Here is a 16,266-nt window from a genome sequence, read left to right as displayed (position 1 = left end):
AATCCACTGGCAGTGTTTTTGTTAAGATTTTTTATGAGTGGCTATTTCTTTTTTTTTATCATTTGGTTGGGATTGGAAAGGTTGGCAGATTCTTAAAATGAAGATTCATCTCTGTGACAAGTTATTAAAGTATTAGCATTCACAACTAAGAACCCTTAGCCCTTTGGTTGAGTGCCTGCTTCACATGTACAAGGGCCCGTTTTCAATCCCTGGCACCACTACACACTCAATACACAGTCAGTCTTAGCCAAAGGGTTGCTAAGGGCATTATGGAAATGTGCAGTTTTTAAAATGTACCTTCCTTTAAATGGAAGTTACAAAGTTACTTTTATATTCCTTTAGTTTAAGATCTTCATCTTTCATAAATTGTTCCCCCTTCCAAATTCTCAAGTTATTATTATTTTTGCTCTAAAATTATGGGAGTTAACGCAGAGAAGAGAGCCTGAGAAGAGCAGGAAATAGGTATGATTAAAGGTGGTGGCATTGGAACAGGTTGGGGGAGGCTGCTTGGGACTAGTTTTAGTGATTTCATAACTTCGTGTAGGGCCAGTTCCACCCATAGTATCATTCTAAATCATGCTAGAGACAGGCTAAACTTGCTTGATGGCTTAGCTTTTATTTTGTTTATAATGTATGCAACACAGTAGTTAATATTCTTTTTGGTGAATAATGCTTAATGAGTGGCATTGCTCCACTGGGTTCAGAAGTTTGGGTACTGGGTACTGTTGGCAGCATTATAGACAATTATAGTTGCCATCTAGATAAAATTTCGATATTGGTTGCATCCTCTCCCTAGAATGCTTCCTCCCTGTTTGTTAAGCAGACACCCTTTATTTTTTTTATTTTTTAATTTTTTGTAGGATATAAGGTGATGCTTTATTATGTAGAAATTAGACACTTTTGTCACACTGAAGCCCAAGATGCAAATATATTATATTCTAATGATAAAGTAATAAAGCCAGATAGTTAGCATCATTTTTCTTTTTTTTTTTAAATTTTATTTTGTGCCTTTAATAACTGAAAGTATTAGTGATTAAAAACTGAAAAAACACAGTTGAGTAAAAACATACATTTCTCAATTAAATGTACTGGATACCTATAAATTTTTATTTTTTTAATGATTTATTTATTTCTCCCCCCTCCCTTCATTTTCTGCTCTCTTTGTCCATTCGCTGTGTGTTCTTCTGTGTCTGCTTGTATTCTCATTAGGTGGCTCCAGGAACCAATTCTGGGACCTTCTGGAGTGGGAGAGTCATGATCATTCTTTTGTGCCACCTCAACAACCTGGTCTCCTCTGTCACTTATTTCTCTCCTCTGTGTCTCTTTTTGTTGCATCATATTGCTGTGCTAGCTTTCCCTGTGGGCCAGTACTCCTGGGTGGGGCAGCACTCTGCGTGGGCCAGTTCATCACATTGGCCAGCTTGCCTTCACCAGGAGGCCCTGGGTATCGAACCCTGGACCTGCTATATGGTAGGCAGGAGCTCAATTGCTTGAGCCACAGCCGTTTCCCTTTTTTTTCAATAATACATTATATTATACAATATATTTGGTTCATAGCAATGCAGTCATGCAGTATTTGTCCTTTTGAAGTAGACAGCCTTTAAATCTCAGCCCAAATGTCATCCTTTCTTGTATTGCTTCATTTTTTGTACATACCTCATATAAACTATTATAATATTACTGTTGTTTTTTTGATTGTAGCTTATGTTAGTGGTTAAGAGCATGAAGCCTGGAGTAAGGTGGCCTGGGTTTGAATCCAGACATGCAGTATACCAGCTGTGTGACCTTGGGCAAGCTTCTCAGTCTTTCTATGCCTCAGTTTCTTCATCTGCATAATGGGCAAATGAGAGTATCTATAATATTTCATAAGTTTTTATGAGAGTAAGATGAGATAATACATGTTAAGTGCTTAACATAGTTCTTGGCATGTGATAAGTTCTAAATAAATGATGATGATGTCTCTTCAGCAGCCTGTTACCTCTTTGACGATAGTCTCTAAAAGAAAAAACCCTCATTCGTTGTGCACTTAACTGTGTACCAAGTTCGTATTTTACTTATGTTATCTCCCATCTTTATAACAATGTTGCAGAGCTGTTATTGTCTCCAATTTACACGTGAAAGAAATGGCACTTAGCATGTTCCTTACTAAAGGATAATCAGCAAGTAAGTTGTTTGTATTACCATTATCTGGTAAAATAATAACTTAGTAAAAAACTTAGTAAAAAAAGTGTTGCATGAATTGGAGTTGCTGGTTTGATAATTTCGACTAACCTGACCTTTAATATTTCTTGTAGGTAAAAATCTTCTGTCTTTGTAGGCTTATGTATTCTATCATATCATCTTCATCACTGTCATCTAATCAGGATTTTGACGGCTGGCAGTCTTCCTCTCTGTCCCCAAGTTAGTCCTTCATCCTGGGTCTCTGAAATGTACATGTAGCTAAGCTAAGTGACAATTTCATTTTCTCTTCAATAGAGTTACTTCTATTCTGTATCTCTTTTCATGGCCATATTCTATCCCTCATCATTTAAGAATTCTAATCTCTCAGATTTGCAATGCTGAGATCTGATTGTTTGACTTTACTACTTTCAGTTTTCACCCTTACCCCTACTATTTCAGTTTGTCAAGCTTATCCAGTCTTTCATTCTGTCCACTTCCAATATTCAGAACCTTTTAAATTCATTTCCTTTTCAGTCTACTGTTTTCTTTGCATTTTTTATTGAGATAAAATTCACATAACATAAAATTCACTATTTAAAGTGTGTAATTCAGTGGTTTTGACAGTGTTGTACAACCATCACGATTGTAATTCCAGAACATTTACATTACCTTGAAAAGAAACCCTGTACCTGTTAGCAATCACTTCCAGTTGTCCCTCCCTCTATCCCTGGCAACCACTAATCTACTTTGTCTCTTTGTATTTGACTATTCTGGACATTTCATAGAAGTGGAATCCTACAATATGTGGCCCTTTGTGCCTGGCTTATTTCATTAAGCATAATGTTTTCAAGTTTCATCCATGTTATATGTAACCATACTTCATTTGTTTTTATGTCTGAATAATATTCCATTGTACATGTCACACTTTAAAATTCATTCATCAGTGGAACTTTTGATGTATCATTCATGATGGATATTTGAGTTGTTTCCTCTTTTTGGCTATTAGGAGAAATACTGTTCTGAAACCTTTTGGTCAGCTCTTAATTTTTTTACTTTGTTATTTTTCTTCTTGAAACCTCTAGTTCCTTTGCCCCTTCCATAAGACTTGCTTTGCGGGATTTTCACTATTAGTCTAACCATTTTTCATCTCTTCCTATATCTGGCTATTAACTCCTGCAGGAGAAGTGACACACTGATTAAAACCAAATGGTTGAATTACATATTCATGGAATTCTTAAGGCACAGCAAATTTTCCAAGACACAATCAGATCCCTCCTTTCTTCCTTTAGCAACTCTGCAATACTTTACTATTTTTCTAAAGACTTACTCCTTTGCTCTTCATTCTTAGCAGATGACCTTGCCTCTTCCTTTCATGTGTTAAGAATGCTCTTTATTTCTTGCTCCTAATCTAAAAATTTAATAGAATCTGCCCCTTTTTTTTTCCCCCTCTCATTTGATTGATAGAAGTATCCTTTTTTTCCCCATCCAATTCCAAATCCTCTACCTCCTCAGGACTTTGTTTTAGCCATCATTTCCTAAAGATGTTCAAGTTTCTCTTATAAAACAAAACAAAGAAACAATAAGAAAAGCCTCCCCTTTGACATTTAAAAAAGAAAGGAAAGCAAATCTTTATTGAGTAATTACCATGTAAGAGTAACAGCTTGTGCTAAGATCTTTATGTGCATTATCTTACCCTTTTATAGTTAAATGGCTTGGTTCCATTGTTATCCTATCATACAGAAGAAGAAACTGAAGCTTGTTAAGGTTAAGGTCATTTAGGGAACCATAGATGGTTAAGTATTGCACCAGAATTTGAACCTAAGTAGACCAAGCCTGGAACCCTGTGTTTTGTGTGTGTGTGTGTGTGTCCATTTGCTGTGCGTTCTTCTGTGTGTCTGTATTTATTTTGATTTATTCCCCCCGCCCCACCGCCTTTGCAGCTTGCTTGTTGTTTGCTCTCTTTGTCCATTCGCTGAGCACTCTTCTGTGTTTTCACTTGTCTCCCTTTTTGTTGTATCACCTTGCTGAGTCAGCTCTCCGCGGTACTTGCGGGCGGGCCGGCACTCCGCGGTGTGCAGGCAAGCCTGCCTTCACAAGGAGGCCCCAGGACGTGAACCCAGGGCCTCCCATATGGTAGATGGGAGCCAAACTGATTGAGCCACAGCTGCTTCTGGGAACCCTGTGTTTTTAACAAACATAATGTTAACCTCCCAGCTTGTGTCTTTTATTCTTTTGATATGGAAACTTCTAATTAATTTGTTTTTGAATTATTTAATTTGTTGTATAAGTATGCCAAACAAAATTCAAAGGTATAAAAATATATATGTAGTGAAAAATTAGTCATCTTATTACCTCTGCACCTAGCCATGCAATTTCTTTCCTAGAGGCAACCACAGAGCCTATTTCTTTCATGTTTTTTTTCAGAGATTTTATAAGCATCTCTTCCCTTTATGAGTACTGCCGCCCTCCAGCCCTAAGTGTTAGCACTATTGTATATCTTGCTTTTATCTTTTGCTATACCTTAGAGGTTGTTCCTTGTTTATAATTATGAAGCTGACTCATTCCTTTTTTTTAAATGCTTTGCATTTCATTGTATTGATGTATCATCGTTTATTTATCCAGTTGCCTACTGATGGACTCTTAGATTGTTTCCAATATTTTACTGTCAATGAATGACTTTATATGTGTCACATGGCTTATTTAAAAATATATCTGTATGGTAATTTAAGGATTTACAAGTCTAATCTTTTTGTTCTTTACTGTGGAAAATAAATTTTCCTTCCACCCATGTCCCCAGTCTCACAGTTTCATATCCCAAAGTCAGATGCAGTTATAAGTTTCAGGTTTATGCCTCCCAAAATATCCTGTGTTTGCATAGACAAATGGTAGCATTTTTACATAGTTTTTAAAAAACTGAAAATTTTTGTTATATTAACATACAACATAAAATTTCCCATTTTAACCACTTTTATGTTTTCAATTCAGAGATACCAATTACATTCACAGTACTGTGTTACCATCACCAGTATCCATTACCAAAACTATTTCATCACCCAAACAGAAACTCTATACCCATTAAGCGTAACTTCCATTTCTCACCTCCCAACTACTGGTAACTTGTAATCTACTCTCTGTCTTTATGAATTTGCTTACACTTGGTATTTCATATAAGTGAAATCACTTAGTATTTGTCCTTTTGTGTCTGACTTATTCCAGTCAACATGTGTATTATACATTTCTGAAAGTGAAATTGCTAGGTTAGAGGGTATGTGTGTTTTAAATTTTGATAGATTTTCTGAATCGCCATCTAGAGAAACTGGACCAATTTACGCTCCCATCAACAATGTATTAGAGTACTTGTTTCCCCATACCTACTCTCTCCAAAACAGAGAATTGTCAAAGTTTTTGATCTTTGCTATTTTGTAAAATATAGTAATTTACATTTCATTTGCTATGAATGACTTTGAGCATCTTTTCATGGAATTCAGAGACATCTGGATTTCCTTTTTGGGGAATTATTTTTCTAGCGGATGGTTGAATTAAAAAATTATTTATATAACCTTTCTTATAGTAAGGAAATTAGCCCATTGTGATCTGTTGCTAATATTGTTTTCTAAGTTTATTATTGCTTTCTTTTGCCTATGTAGAAATGCCTTATTTTTATGTCATTGAATGTATAAATTTTTTACTTCTATGGCTTTTGAGTTTTGTATCCTTCACAGGGAGGCCTTTCCCACTTTGATATTATAAAAGTATATTGGGAAGTGGACCTGGCCCAATGGATAGGGCATCCGCCTACCACATGGGAGGTCCGCAGTTCAAACCCCAGGCCTCCTTGACCCGTGTGGAGCTGGCCCATGAGCAGTGCTGATGCGCACAAGGAGTGCTGTGCTACGCAGTGGTGTCCCCCGTGTAGGGGAGCCCCACGTGCAAGGAGTGTGCCCTGGAAGGAGAGCCCTCAACGTGAAAGAAAGTGCAGCCTGCCCAAGAATAGCACTGCACACACAGAGAGCTGACACAGCAAGATGACGCAACAAAAAGAAACTCAGATTCCTGGTGCCGCTGATAAGGATAGAAGCAGTCACAGAAGAACACACAGTGAATGGACACAGAGAGCAGACAACTGGGGGGAGGAGGAGAGGCGAGAGAAATAAAAAAATATATATATATTATTTCCTGTTCTCTCATGATATTTTTGTGATTTCATTTTTTATGTTTAAATCTTGAATCCATTTGAGGATTTGAGCTCCAACTTCATTTCTTTTTTCCTCCTCTCCAGATGGCTATCCAGTTGTTTCTGTTCCATTTATTGGATAATTGTTTTTCCCACTAAATATTACTTTTATCAAATATTGCATATTTGTATCTGTTTCTTGACTCTGTGTTCTATTTCTCTGCTCAGTTTGCTTAGTCAATCCACTACTAGACTCTTAATTGCTTTACTTTATATTCTAATATCATATAGGGCTAATGTCCTCACCTCATTGCTCTTTTTCAAATTTTTTTTTTCTCTTTTTGCATGTCGATTATACCATATGAGCTGTAGAATCAGTTCTGGTTTATAAAACATTATCTTTTTATCTTTATAAAAGACTTGTCTGTGCCTATTTCTCACAGTGAGTTTTGTGGAATATTGGTCTTATGAAATGCTTCCTCTACAGAGAATTTCATGGTCAACTGTTTTTGGGAAATGCTGCATATCGTACTTTCTTGGATTCACAGTACACATTAATATATCAAAAGTTTAGCAGTGAAGAAATTTTCTTAACTTTTTAAAACCCAGTGTATGAAAGACTTATTTGATCACAGAATCCTTATTTTATGTTCCTTGTTCCTGTACAATATTCTGTATAATATGTTTGGAAACGTTGATCTATGATTTAAAAATTGGGGCAAGCGGATGTGGCTCAAGTGATAGGGCTTCCTTCTACCATATGGAAGGACCTGGGTTTGATCTCTGGGGCCTCCTGGTGAAAACGAAGAAGAGAAGGGGTGCTGCAGTCAGCTCAGCAATAGGTTGGCTCGAAGGGAGGGCATTGCAGAACTTTACGAAATAAAAGAAGAGAAAGAGACACACGAGAGGATATAAAAATGGGACCAGGGGACTCACAGCTTCTGGAACTGAGAGCCTCGACCCTGGTTCCCACCTCGTATTTATTGGAAACTACCAAGCATCTGTTTGCTATTTGAACTGCAACATCATTTACAACAACAGGGAACAACTGCAACATCTACAGTACCACAGGTGTAACATTACAATAAGGAACAGGTAAGCCAGTTTCCCACAACAAAAGCATGACTGTGTAAGTCATGCAGCAAGATGATGCATCAAAAGAGAGACAAGACAAGAAGTGAAGCGCAGAAGAAATCAGGAAGTGAGGTGGTGCAATTGACAGGGAACCTCTCTCCACCTCAGGGGTCTCCAGGATCAGATCTCCGTGAATCCTAGAGGAGAGAAAATGAGAAGAGAAGACAATACAGACAGTAAAAACAGCAGGGTGGGAGGAGGGGAAAGGGGAAAAATAAATAAATCTTAAAAAAAAAATTTCTTTTTTTACCTTTATGATTTTTAAACCTTTTCTCATCTATCTTTTGATATTTCATTTTAGTTTGACTTTGGTAAAAATCATTCTCTTGGTTTTCCTCTTATCTTTCCCTCCTCTTTAGTCCCCTTGGTGGGGTCTTTATCCTTATCCTGTGCACTCTGCTGCTCTCTGTTCTCTGTCTAGGATATATCACTGGCACTTTGTATATTTGCTCTGCCTCCCATATCTGTATATATGCCTCACTTTTCTTTTTTGAGCTTCAGACGTCTGTTTTCAGTTTTGTTTGATAGACTTTGCATTTGTCTTATCTTAGAGGCCCATCCTGCTCTTGCTTAGTCCTATCTCACCAGCTTAATGTTCTTAAAACAAAAGTCTCTGCAAGCTGGAATGGTGTCTTTGTTCAAATTAGCATTTTGAAGTAGCTTTGTGCCAGGGCTCACAGCTTGGCAAGTGGACCTCAGGCTGTATTTTAGCTCCTACTTGTCCCCTGGGTAGATACAATTTGCATAACTGTCTAGGGTACTCAACTAAAATTCTTGATTTTTTTATCCCCACTTCTCTCCCTACTTACTGCCTCAATTTAGACTCATTGTTTTTAGTCCAGTCTCCTAGTCTTATTCTTCCTGTTTCCTTGTCTTTTTTTTTTTCCCCTTTTAAGTCATCATCATTGAAAAATGGAACTGTGACCAGCTCACCCAATATAATGTCTTTATTTGCTTCCTTTTCCTTTCAGATAAAATCTAAAATACCTTAGAATTGCATACAAAGCTTTTCCTGATCTGGGCCTTGTACATCATTTCAGCATGACTTTTTATACCCCCATGTTGTCACATTATACTAAACTGCCTAGTACCTCAGGTATGGACTGGCCTCTTAAACTTCTGGACCTTAGTACATGCTTTTCCTAGAGTAGTATCTTCAAATTACCATTATAAGATTGACTAATTCTTTTTGGTCTTCAGGTTTCATCTTGAGTCTTGTCCTTAAGAGGAATCCTTTCTATTTGCTTTGGCTTTGTCATAACAGAATTTTTCTGCTTGTCTTTTGGGTTAGAATGCTGGCTTGAGAGCAGAGATTGTTTCGATTTCTATTCTTCCAGATCCTAGAGCAAGTTTTAAATTATACTTTTTTATCCTAGGAGTTGTCTAGAGTTTCTCCGGGATCTTTTCTTTTCTTTTCTTTTTTCAGAGTTATGCATTTTATTCTACATACTCTCTGGGATTTTAATTCTCTTCTTGGTGCCTTTCCTCCCCATCCCCTAAGTACTCTTCTCTCTTTTATCTAGAGCAGTTCCAGTTTTACCTGTTTTTTTGTTTTTTTTTTTAATACATTTTTATTTATATTTTTACACAAGCATTTGTTTGAAGAAATTGTTCTTTCTAAAAGGAGGGAGAAAGGAAAGGAAAGAGGAAAGGGAAAGAGAGGAAGAGGGAGAAGGAAGAGAGAAAAATACTGTTGTTAGGTTTAGCACAGTGTCTAGAACAGTGGGCAAAGGAGAAATATTTTTTGAATAAATGGTTGGCTAATTGGTTCAGACATCTGCTTTGCTAGACTGATACTGAAAGCATGACTAACCCACCATACCAGTCTATTCACCTTATTTCCAATACACCACTTACAGACTTTTTATCGTCTTACTTGCTCTGTCTGTAGCAAGCTTTTCTTCCTTCTAAGAGTTGCTTAATAAGTATTCCTGGGATTGATTTATGGGATTGATATTAATATCATCATAATATATGTTTTTGTTTTGTTATCAGAAGTCTCTGCATTCTAATCTTTGAACATTAGATAAGTACAACTTCTTTTTCGGTGCAATTCTCCTAAGAATATACTGTATAAGCCAAAGGAAAAAACACATTATTCAATTAATCTATTTTGGGTTTATTGATTAACCATAATTTAACTAACTCATGTGGTTACTGTTAACACTTGTATAATCAAGTAATTTATAAAATGATTTTCAACGTGATGTTTTTCTTTTTCAGCTTGTGAAGCTTTGTATTGTGATGATTGATACTGGAAAAGCATTTTGTGTTGCAAATAAACAGTTCATGAATGGGATTCGAGACCTGGCTCAGTATTCTAGTAATGATGCAGTAGTTGAGGTTAGTATTATTAAAATAACAGTTTAAAAAATGATATCTGCTATAAGACATTAAAGAGTTTACCTTATTAATAGTATATGGGTCCTTAAAATAAGTAGAAAAGCTGTCATCCTTTTGTACTGCCTTGTATAATCCTGTTTTCTAAGATTGTTAAAAGTTGATGGTATGCATTGTGAATATCTAGCATTTCTCTCCAAACACAGGTTTTCAGTTGTTTCAGCCATTTTATTAAGTGTAATTACTGCTGGGAGAGCTAAAGCATTAGCCAGAGATCATGATCAGGGAGAGCTGGTAATGCTTACTAGTAGCAACTTATTGGGCTAAGCAGAGACCATTGACCTAACTGGTATTTGTTAGGTTAATATATATATATATATATATATATATATTGCATGTGGGTGTATATATATTTAAAATGTGTATAGGCTACATAGGAAAGTTCTGGTTAGCAGGCTGTACTGATTAGCTGAGATCCTTTATTATATATACTGTGTGGTGTTATGATATTTCTTCATGAGGAATAAGAACTGGTGAAGAAATAGATGTGGTTTGATAGTTATTTGATCAATAGCTGCCTAAATTAACTCAAATGATTTTTTCTTTAAACTTATATGGCAGTCCTGTTTGTTAGCATAATTCTATTGATCTTGGGTTTTCTAGGCCTTTGTGTATTACCATATATAGAACTTGACCTTTCTGCAGATTGTCTCTGGAAACAAATTTTATTGTTTACTATGTAACTTAATCTATCTGTCAGATATGGTGAAGTAACATTTTTGTGACCTTTTTTAGTAGCTCTTAATAATTCTGATTTTTTTTTTTTTTGGTTTCTTTCTCATAGACAAGTTTGACCAAGTTTTCTGACAGTCTTCAAGAAATGATAAATTTTCACACAGTAAGTGTCAGTAAGTAGGTGTTACTGTTGGCCATATTAATGTGTTAGTACTTTTCTCAAGTGCCGGCATTTGTAAAATGACTGAAGTTGGAATTCACTAACTGATTGTTTAACATGCTTTTTATTTATTTAATTGTGTGTGTGTAGGGGGAGAGAGGGTGAAAGGGAGAGAGAGGAAGTATATATATTTTATTTGTTTCTACTCTAATTACCTTAATAGCAATTATATGTAATATATGTACATTATATGGATATATGTATATCCATAAAAGTTAAGTTTTTTCTTTTGAGTTATGGCTTTGTAAGTTTTAAAATATTTGTTTTAAGAATATAGGAGTAAAAGTCATCATTTTAAAATTTGGCTCTTTTGAAAAAAGTGTTGGAAAGGTTGGAGGAATAAAAAGGCTAAGGCGGTGCTACTCAGAGATGAGGAAATGTGGCAAGTAGCTATTACTCATAGCACTAGAGGAACAAAAGTGAAAGCACTAGAGGAACAGAGCTTCTCAGTGCTGCACTGTTGGGCCCTTGGCCATTGTTAACTATCAGAAGGCAAAGAGCTTGCCTTCTTGTTGCTATTGCAAGATCCAGGTTGCCATAATTCCCTTGACACTGCTGGACTGGCTACTGATCCTGCTGGAAGTTTCAGTAGCTCACAGTTGCTCACTGATGTCAAAACAGAAGCAGAAAAAAATAGCTTCTCTTCTGCTGCTTCCTAATCTGGCATAATTTCCCATTGGTGGAACCTAACCTAAACCTCACAGTTCACAAGGAGATCTGGAAAGTATACTTTGTAAGCCTCCAGCTTTGGCAGTATAGGGACAGCAACTATGGAAGACTGTGGAAGATTGTGTGTAGATCTGAGAACCAACAGACAAACATCCAGCACCAAGCACAGAACTATGATTTTGAAAATATTTTTGGTAGGCAAATTGTTTTGCAGCTTAAGACTTTTATCCTTAAAACTTTTTTTAATGACTTGTCTTTTTTCCATATATTCAGTATTTAAAACATTAGCAAAATATACCCCAACTCCAACTGCCACCTTCAAATCTAAACCACTACCACCTCCTGCTAAAGCTTCTGTAATAGTCTCTTAATTTATGTCTCTGCTTTTCTTCTTGCCCTTATACAATAAATTCGTCAGCCAGAATGAACTTTTGAAAATATAAATTAATTCACCTAAAAAGCTCTGCTCCAGAGGCTTCTCATCATGCTCAGAATAAAATCCTAACTGTAGCCTAACAAGCTTTACATGATCTAAGCCCTGCTCATAACACTTCATCATTTCTAATTATTCTTTGCCTTGCTATAGAAACATGACTTCTTTGTTATTCCTTGAGTATACCAAGATCTTTCTCATCTCATGACCTTTGCACTTGCTATATGTTCTTTCTGGAGTCCTCTTCCCCTACGTCTAGGTTGTGACTAGTTAGATCCCCCTCACTTTATTTAGGTCTATCTCTTCAAAGAACCTTCCTTGACTACTCACCCTATGGTCACTTTCTATCACTTTACCTTGTCTTTTTAAAATTTTGTTTGCTTTTTTTGTTTTTTTTTTTCAGAGAGAGTTTATTTGATTGCACATAGCAAAGGAGGTTCTTTAAAAAAAGACACATACACAAATACACACTTACATATGTTTGTTCTTATATATATATACTTGTTTTATTGTCCATTTTTGCTCTTAAGTTCCATGAATGCAGGTACTTCCATCTCTGCAGCAAGTACCTAGGGCAGTGCTTGATAGAAAGTAGTTGCTCAGGGCAGGGTTAAGGAGACCTATTTATGGAAACTCTTAAATGTTTTTTAATAGTCATTAAGTCAATAAAGATTCATTAAATTGGTAAGAAAGCATACTAAATAGGCAAGGGCATTTAATGTTCTTTTAATTAGCAGTAATGTATATTGAACATTTAATTTTTCCTTCATTATTCCCTACACCTGAGGAATTTCAGGATCTTTGTTTTGACTGTGAAATTCATGTTGTTTTAAGCATAATTTGCACACTAAAAGGAGATAACTATTTGCCTGCCTGCCTGCTGAGAGGTCTGAAGGCCATTAGATTGGTGAGCTTATGTGTATTTACTTATTTATTTACATATATGCATGTATCTGGAACTCTGTGTCTGATACTGCACTTAGGTGCCCAGTACCTTTCTAATTTTATTTCTGTATTCCTTTTTATGGCATCTCAGACATTTTACTACTAACAGATAAGAATAGAATTGTGAGATCCTTACTTTCTCTTAATTTTCTTCCCTTTATAGTTATATTGCTGTCTGTTTTATCCTACTTTTTTGTTTCTTTTCTCTTAATTTTTCCTGGTAAGGTTAACTTATGTGTACTTGAATCAGAATTTGTACATTTGTTGCAAAGGTACTTCCCCCATAATAGCTAGCTCTATTACTCTTTAATTAGACTGTGTACAAGGATGGTGTGTATCTTATCAACTGTTAGATCCCTAGAGTTTAGCATAATTCTCATCCTGAGGAAGTAATTTGTCTAATCTCTATGTTCTTCTTCTGTGAAACAAAGGGTCTGCACTGGATGAATTTTAATTATAAAAAGTCTAAGATTATTCTTTACAATAAAGAAAGAATTATAAGATTTAAATATCATCTCTGAGCCATTTGCTAAAATGTGGGGAAACCTGTTATTTGTAAAATAATTTAGTTTAATAACATACTTACAATGGGATTTTAGTTAGTATTGATAAAGGAGTCTTTATAGAATCAGACAGACTGCTTTTTTAAAAGGAAATAAACTCCAGAAACTGGTTTATGTTTTGTAGCAGAGCTTATAACATTTAGGTTTTGGTGTATCAGTTTGTGTCAGGATAAAAGTCTGGATATTCCAGAGATGTTGTTTATGAAATAATTTTGTGGGTTTAATTGAATGTATGAATAATAGAACCATTTTGGTCTACTAGCCAAACAAAGAATAAACTTAGATTGGAAATGATTATCTAGTCGTTTTTAAAAAATAAATTATTTATTTTGTGATTCATCTTTGTAACGATGAAAAGAACTGTTCCTTACACCTTTCAGAGTGAGAATTTCCTAGGTCGACATCAACACATGACTTTTCCAGGAAAGTTTATATATGCTACATTCTACTAGATTTTAGAGTTGGTTTGAATAATTGACTTGTTTTCCTGGAATTTAGAGGTTTCTGTGACCTCATTTTCATCACTCTTTTGGATTCTAATTTGCCCTTGATATAAACAAATTGGAATATTTATTTGACAGTTATCACTGTTGATTGAAGTTTTAAAGTTGATTTGCTACATTAAGTTCTACGAAAATGTACATTAAAAAATTTTTAAATTTCCATATTACAGCATTCATTAAACAAATAAGTATTGAAGATACAGGAGTGCAGTGCTTCCCAACCGTTCTCATCCTGTGGTATTGATAGAAATGGATGGTCATATTTTTGTGGGACACTAGAGAGAACTTCAGGGGGCCTGTTAAAGGAGCATTTATCTGGGTGTTGGTGAAAATATTTTTTACAGAATTATGTTATACTGTACAGTGTTAGGAAAGATAATTACATATTGAATGTATGTAACACTTCCAAATATTTTAAAAATATTTTAAAAACCTAGAATTTGCCTCCATGAACAGAACTTTTAAACAATAGGTTTTATGCATGAAATGGCATCAGGCAATTCCTGATTGATGTTTTAAAATTGACGATCATTCCAATTCTTGGTTGTTGTCACTGATGAGCAACTTTGCCTGCATGAGTAGGCATGATAGTGAAAGGCAGAGGAGTATTTATTGCTTTTTCCTTCCTCTGATAAATAATTCTGTCTCTAAATTGTACTTCAAAGAAGCAATCATTCATTGAATGGTACTGCCCTTCCTTTTCTTTCATTGACAGATGTAATGTTTAAATATTCTGGGATAAGTTGAATGGATTTCAAATAAAATAATGATGCTGTTTTCCTGGAAGTATACAAAGAAGTTTCTACCTGTATTTTTTTTTCTCTCAAGGATAGCATTTACTAAACATCTAAGAGATTTGAGATCAATAAAGAAACAGTGTTTAGCTATGTATCTGCTCTCAAATTGTGCAGGATTTTGATGATGGCAAAAAGAATATATAGGTTGATATGCTTGTTTAAAAGACACTATATGGTTATTATTTAACACAAATATAGTTATAACTTAGAAGTTTGTGGGTATAAATTCTAGTATTTTTAAAAATGTATTTATTTAATTTTATTAGAGAAGTTGTGAACTTACAAAAGAATCATGCATATCTTGCAGAATTCCTATGCATCACCCCTCCACCAACACCTTGCATCGTTGTGAAACATTTGTTACAGATTATGAAAGAACATCATCAAAATATCATGGCTAACTATGGTCCATAGCTTACATTTGGTGTATTTCATTTTCCATAAACCCCCCTATTATTAATACCATGTATTAGTATTGTATATTTGCTATAGTTCATGAAAGAATGTTCTAATATTTGTACTGTTAACACAGTCCATAATCCACCACATGGTCACTGTTATACAGTCCCATGCCTTGTACAGTTCATTCAAAGTATATACTCAGTGACTCTCAGTTTCACGACAGAATTGTGCTGTCATCGCCTTTATAAATGTTACGTTTTCCTTAATCCAATAGAAAAAAATTCCATACCCCCTATTATTAACACTCAGCATTGATATAGTACTTTCTTTGTCATTGATGCAAGAATATTACAATATTGCTGTTAAATATAGTTCATAAGTTACATTAATTGTATTTTTCCCATGTATCTCCATATTCTTACCACCTTGGAATAATGATGTACATTTGTTCTAGTTCACTAAAGATATTCTTCTATTTGCACTATTAACCACAATCCTCATCTGTTTTATCTGATAGAAGAATAGCTACTCCAGTTTTTTTGTTTTGTTTTGTTTTTTGTTTTTTTGTTTTTGTTACTGCATGTGTGGAATATCTTTTTTCCAGCCTTTCACTTTCAATCTTTTTATATCCTTGGGTCTAAGTAGACAGCATATAGATGACTCATATTTTCTTATCTGTTTTGCCATTCTGGTGTTTTGGCATCTGATTTTCTTGATGTATTTATTTTGTGCTCTGTTTTTGTCTTTAATCTAGTGCTTTCTTTTGATTGGCTTTGTGCTATAGTCTCTATTAGATACTTGTTTCATTTTATTTTGGGATTTACTAATAGCTCATGTTAGCCCATCTGAATTTTTTCAGCTCTTATTCTTTTGTTTCTTGCTCTTTCACCTTTGCTGGGGGTGAAATAGGAGCCGAGGGTGTGGTTGGTACTGTAAGCAATGAAGGCTGAAGCTGTTCACCTCTCCCCTGCCAAGGGCAGGGATGGAGCCATAGGCGTATTCAACAATCTAGTCTGTGTGGGCAGGAAATGACTCTAGTTAGTGAGGCTGGTGCAGGTCCGCCCAGCTTCTTCCCTGGTAGGGGCACGTCTGGAACCTAAGCAGTCTGACCTGGGTGGAAAGGAACGGGGGTCCTTATAGTCAGTGTGATTTTCAGTCAGCCCCCCTTCCCCTCACGCAGGTGGCAGAGTT

The 16,266-nt window shown here is 35.4% G+C and overlaps 1 protein-coding gene across 5 annotated transcripts in view; it reads left to right on the top strand.

Moving 5' to 3' along the window:
- ACAP2 (ArfGAP with coiled-coil, ankyrin repeat and PH domains 2) overlaps nt 1-16,266 on the top strand; it is a 171,614-nt gene that overhangs the window by 74,434 nt on the left and 80,914 nt on the right. For all 5 annotated transcript variants that reach the window (XM_004465909.4, XM_023590996.3, XM_071214694.1 and 2 more), the window contains 2 exons: nt 9,692-9,811; nt 10,653-10,706. In XM_004465909.4, the coding sequence (XP_004465966.1) occupies nt 9,692-9,811; nt 10,653-10,706 (174 nt within the window). The remainder of the gene's footprint in view (nt 1-9,691; nt 9,812-10,652; nt 10,707-16,266) is intronic.

This window comes from Dasypus novemcinctus, chromosome 4 (genome assembly GCF_030445035.2).
Source record: "Dasypus novemcinctus isolate mDasNov1 chromosome 4, mDasNov1.1.hap2, whole genome shotgun sequence".
In the NCBI taxonomy this organism is placed as follows: Eukaryota; Metazoa; Chordata; class Mammalia; order Cingulata; family Dasypodidae; genus Dasypus; species Dasypus novemcinctus.
The sequence above is the reverse complement of the archived record's forward strand: the minus strand, read 5'-3'. Positions and strand labels throughout refer to the sequence as shown.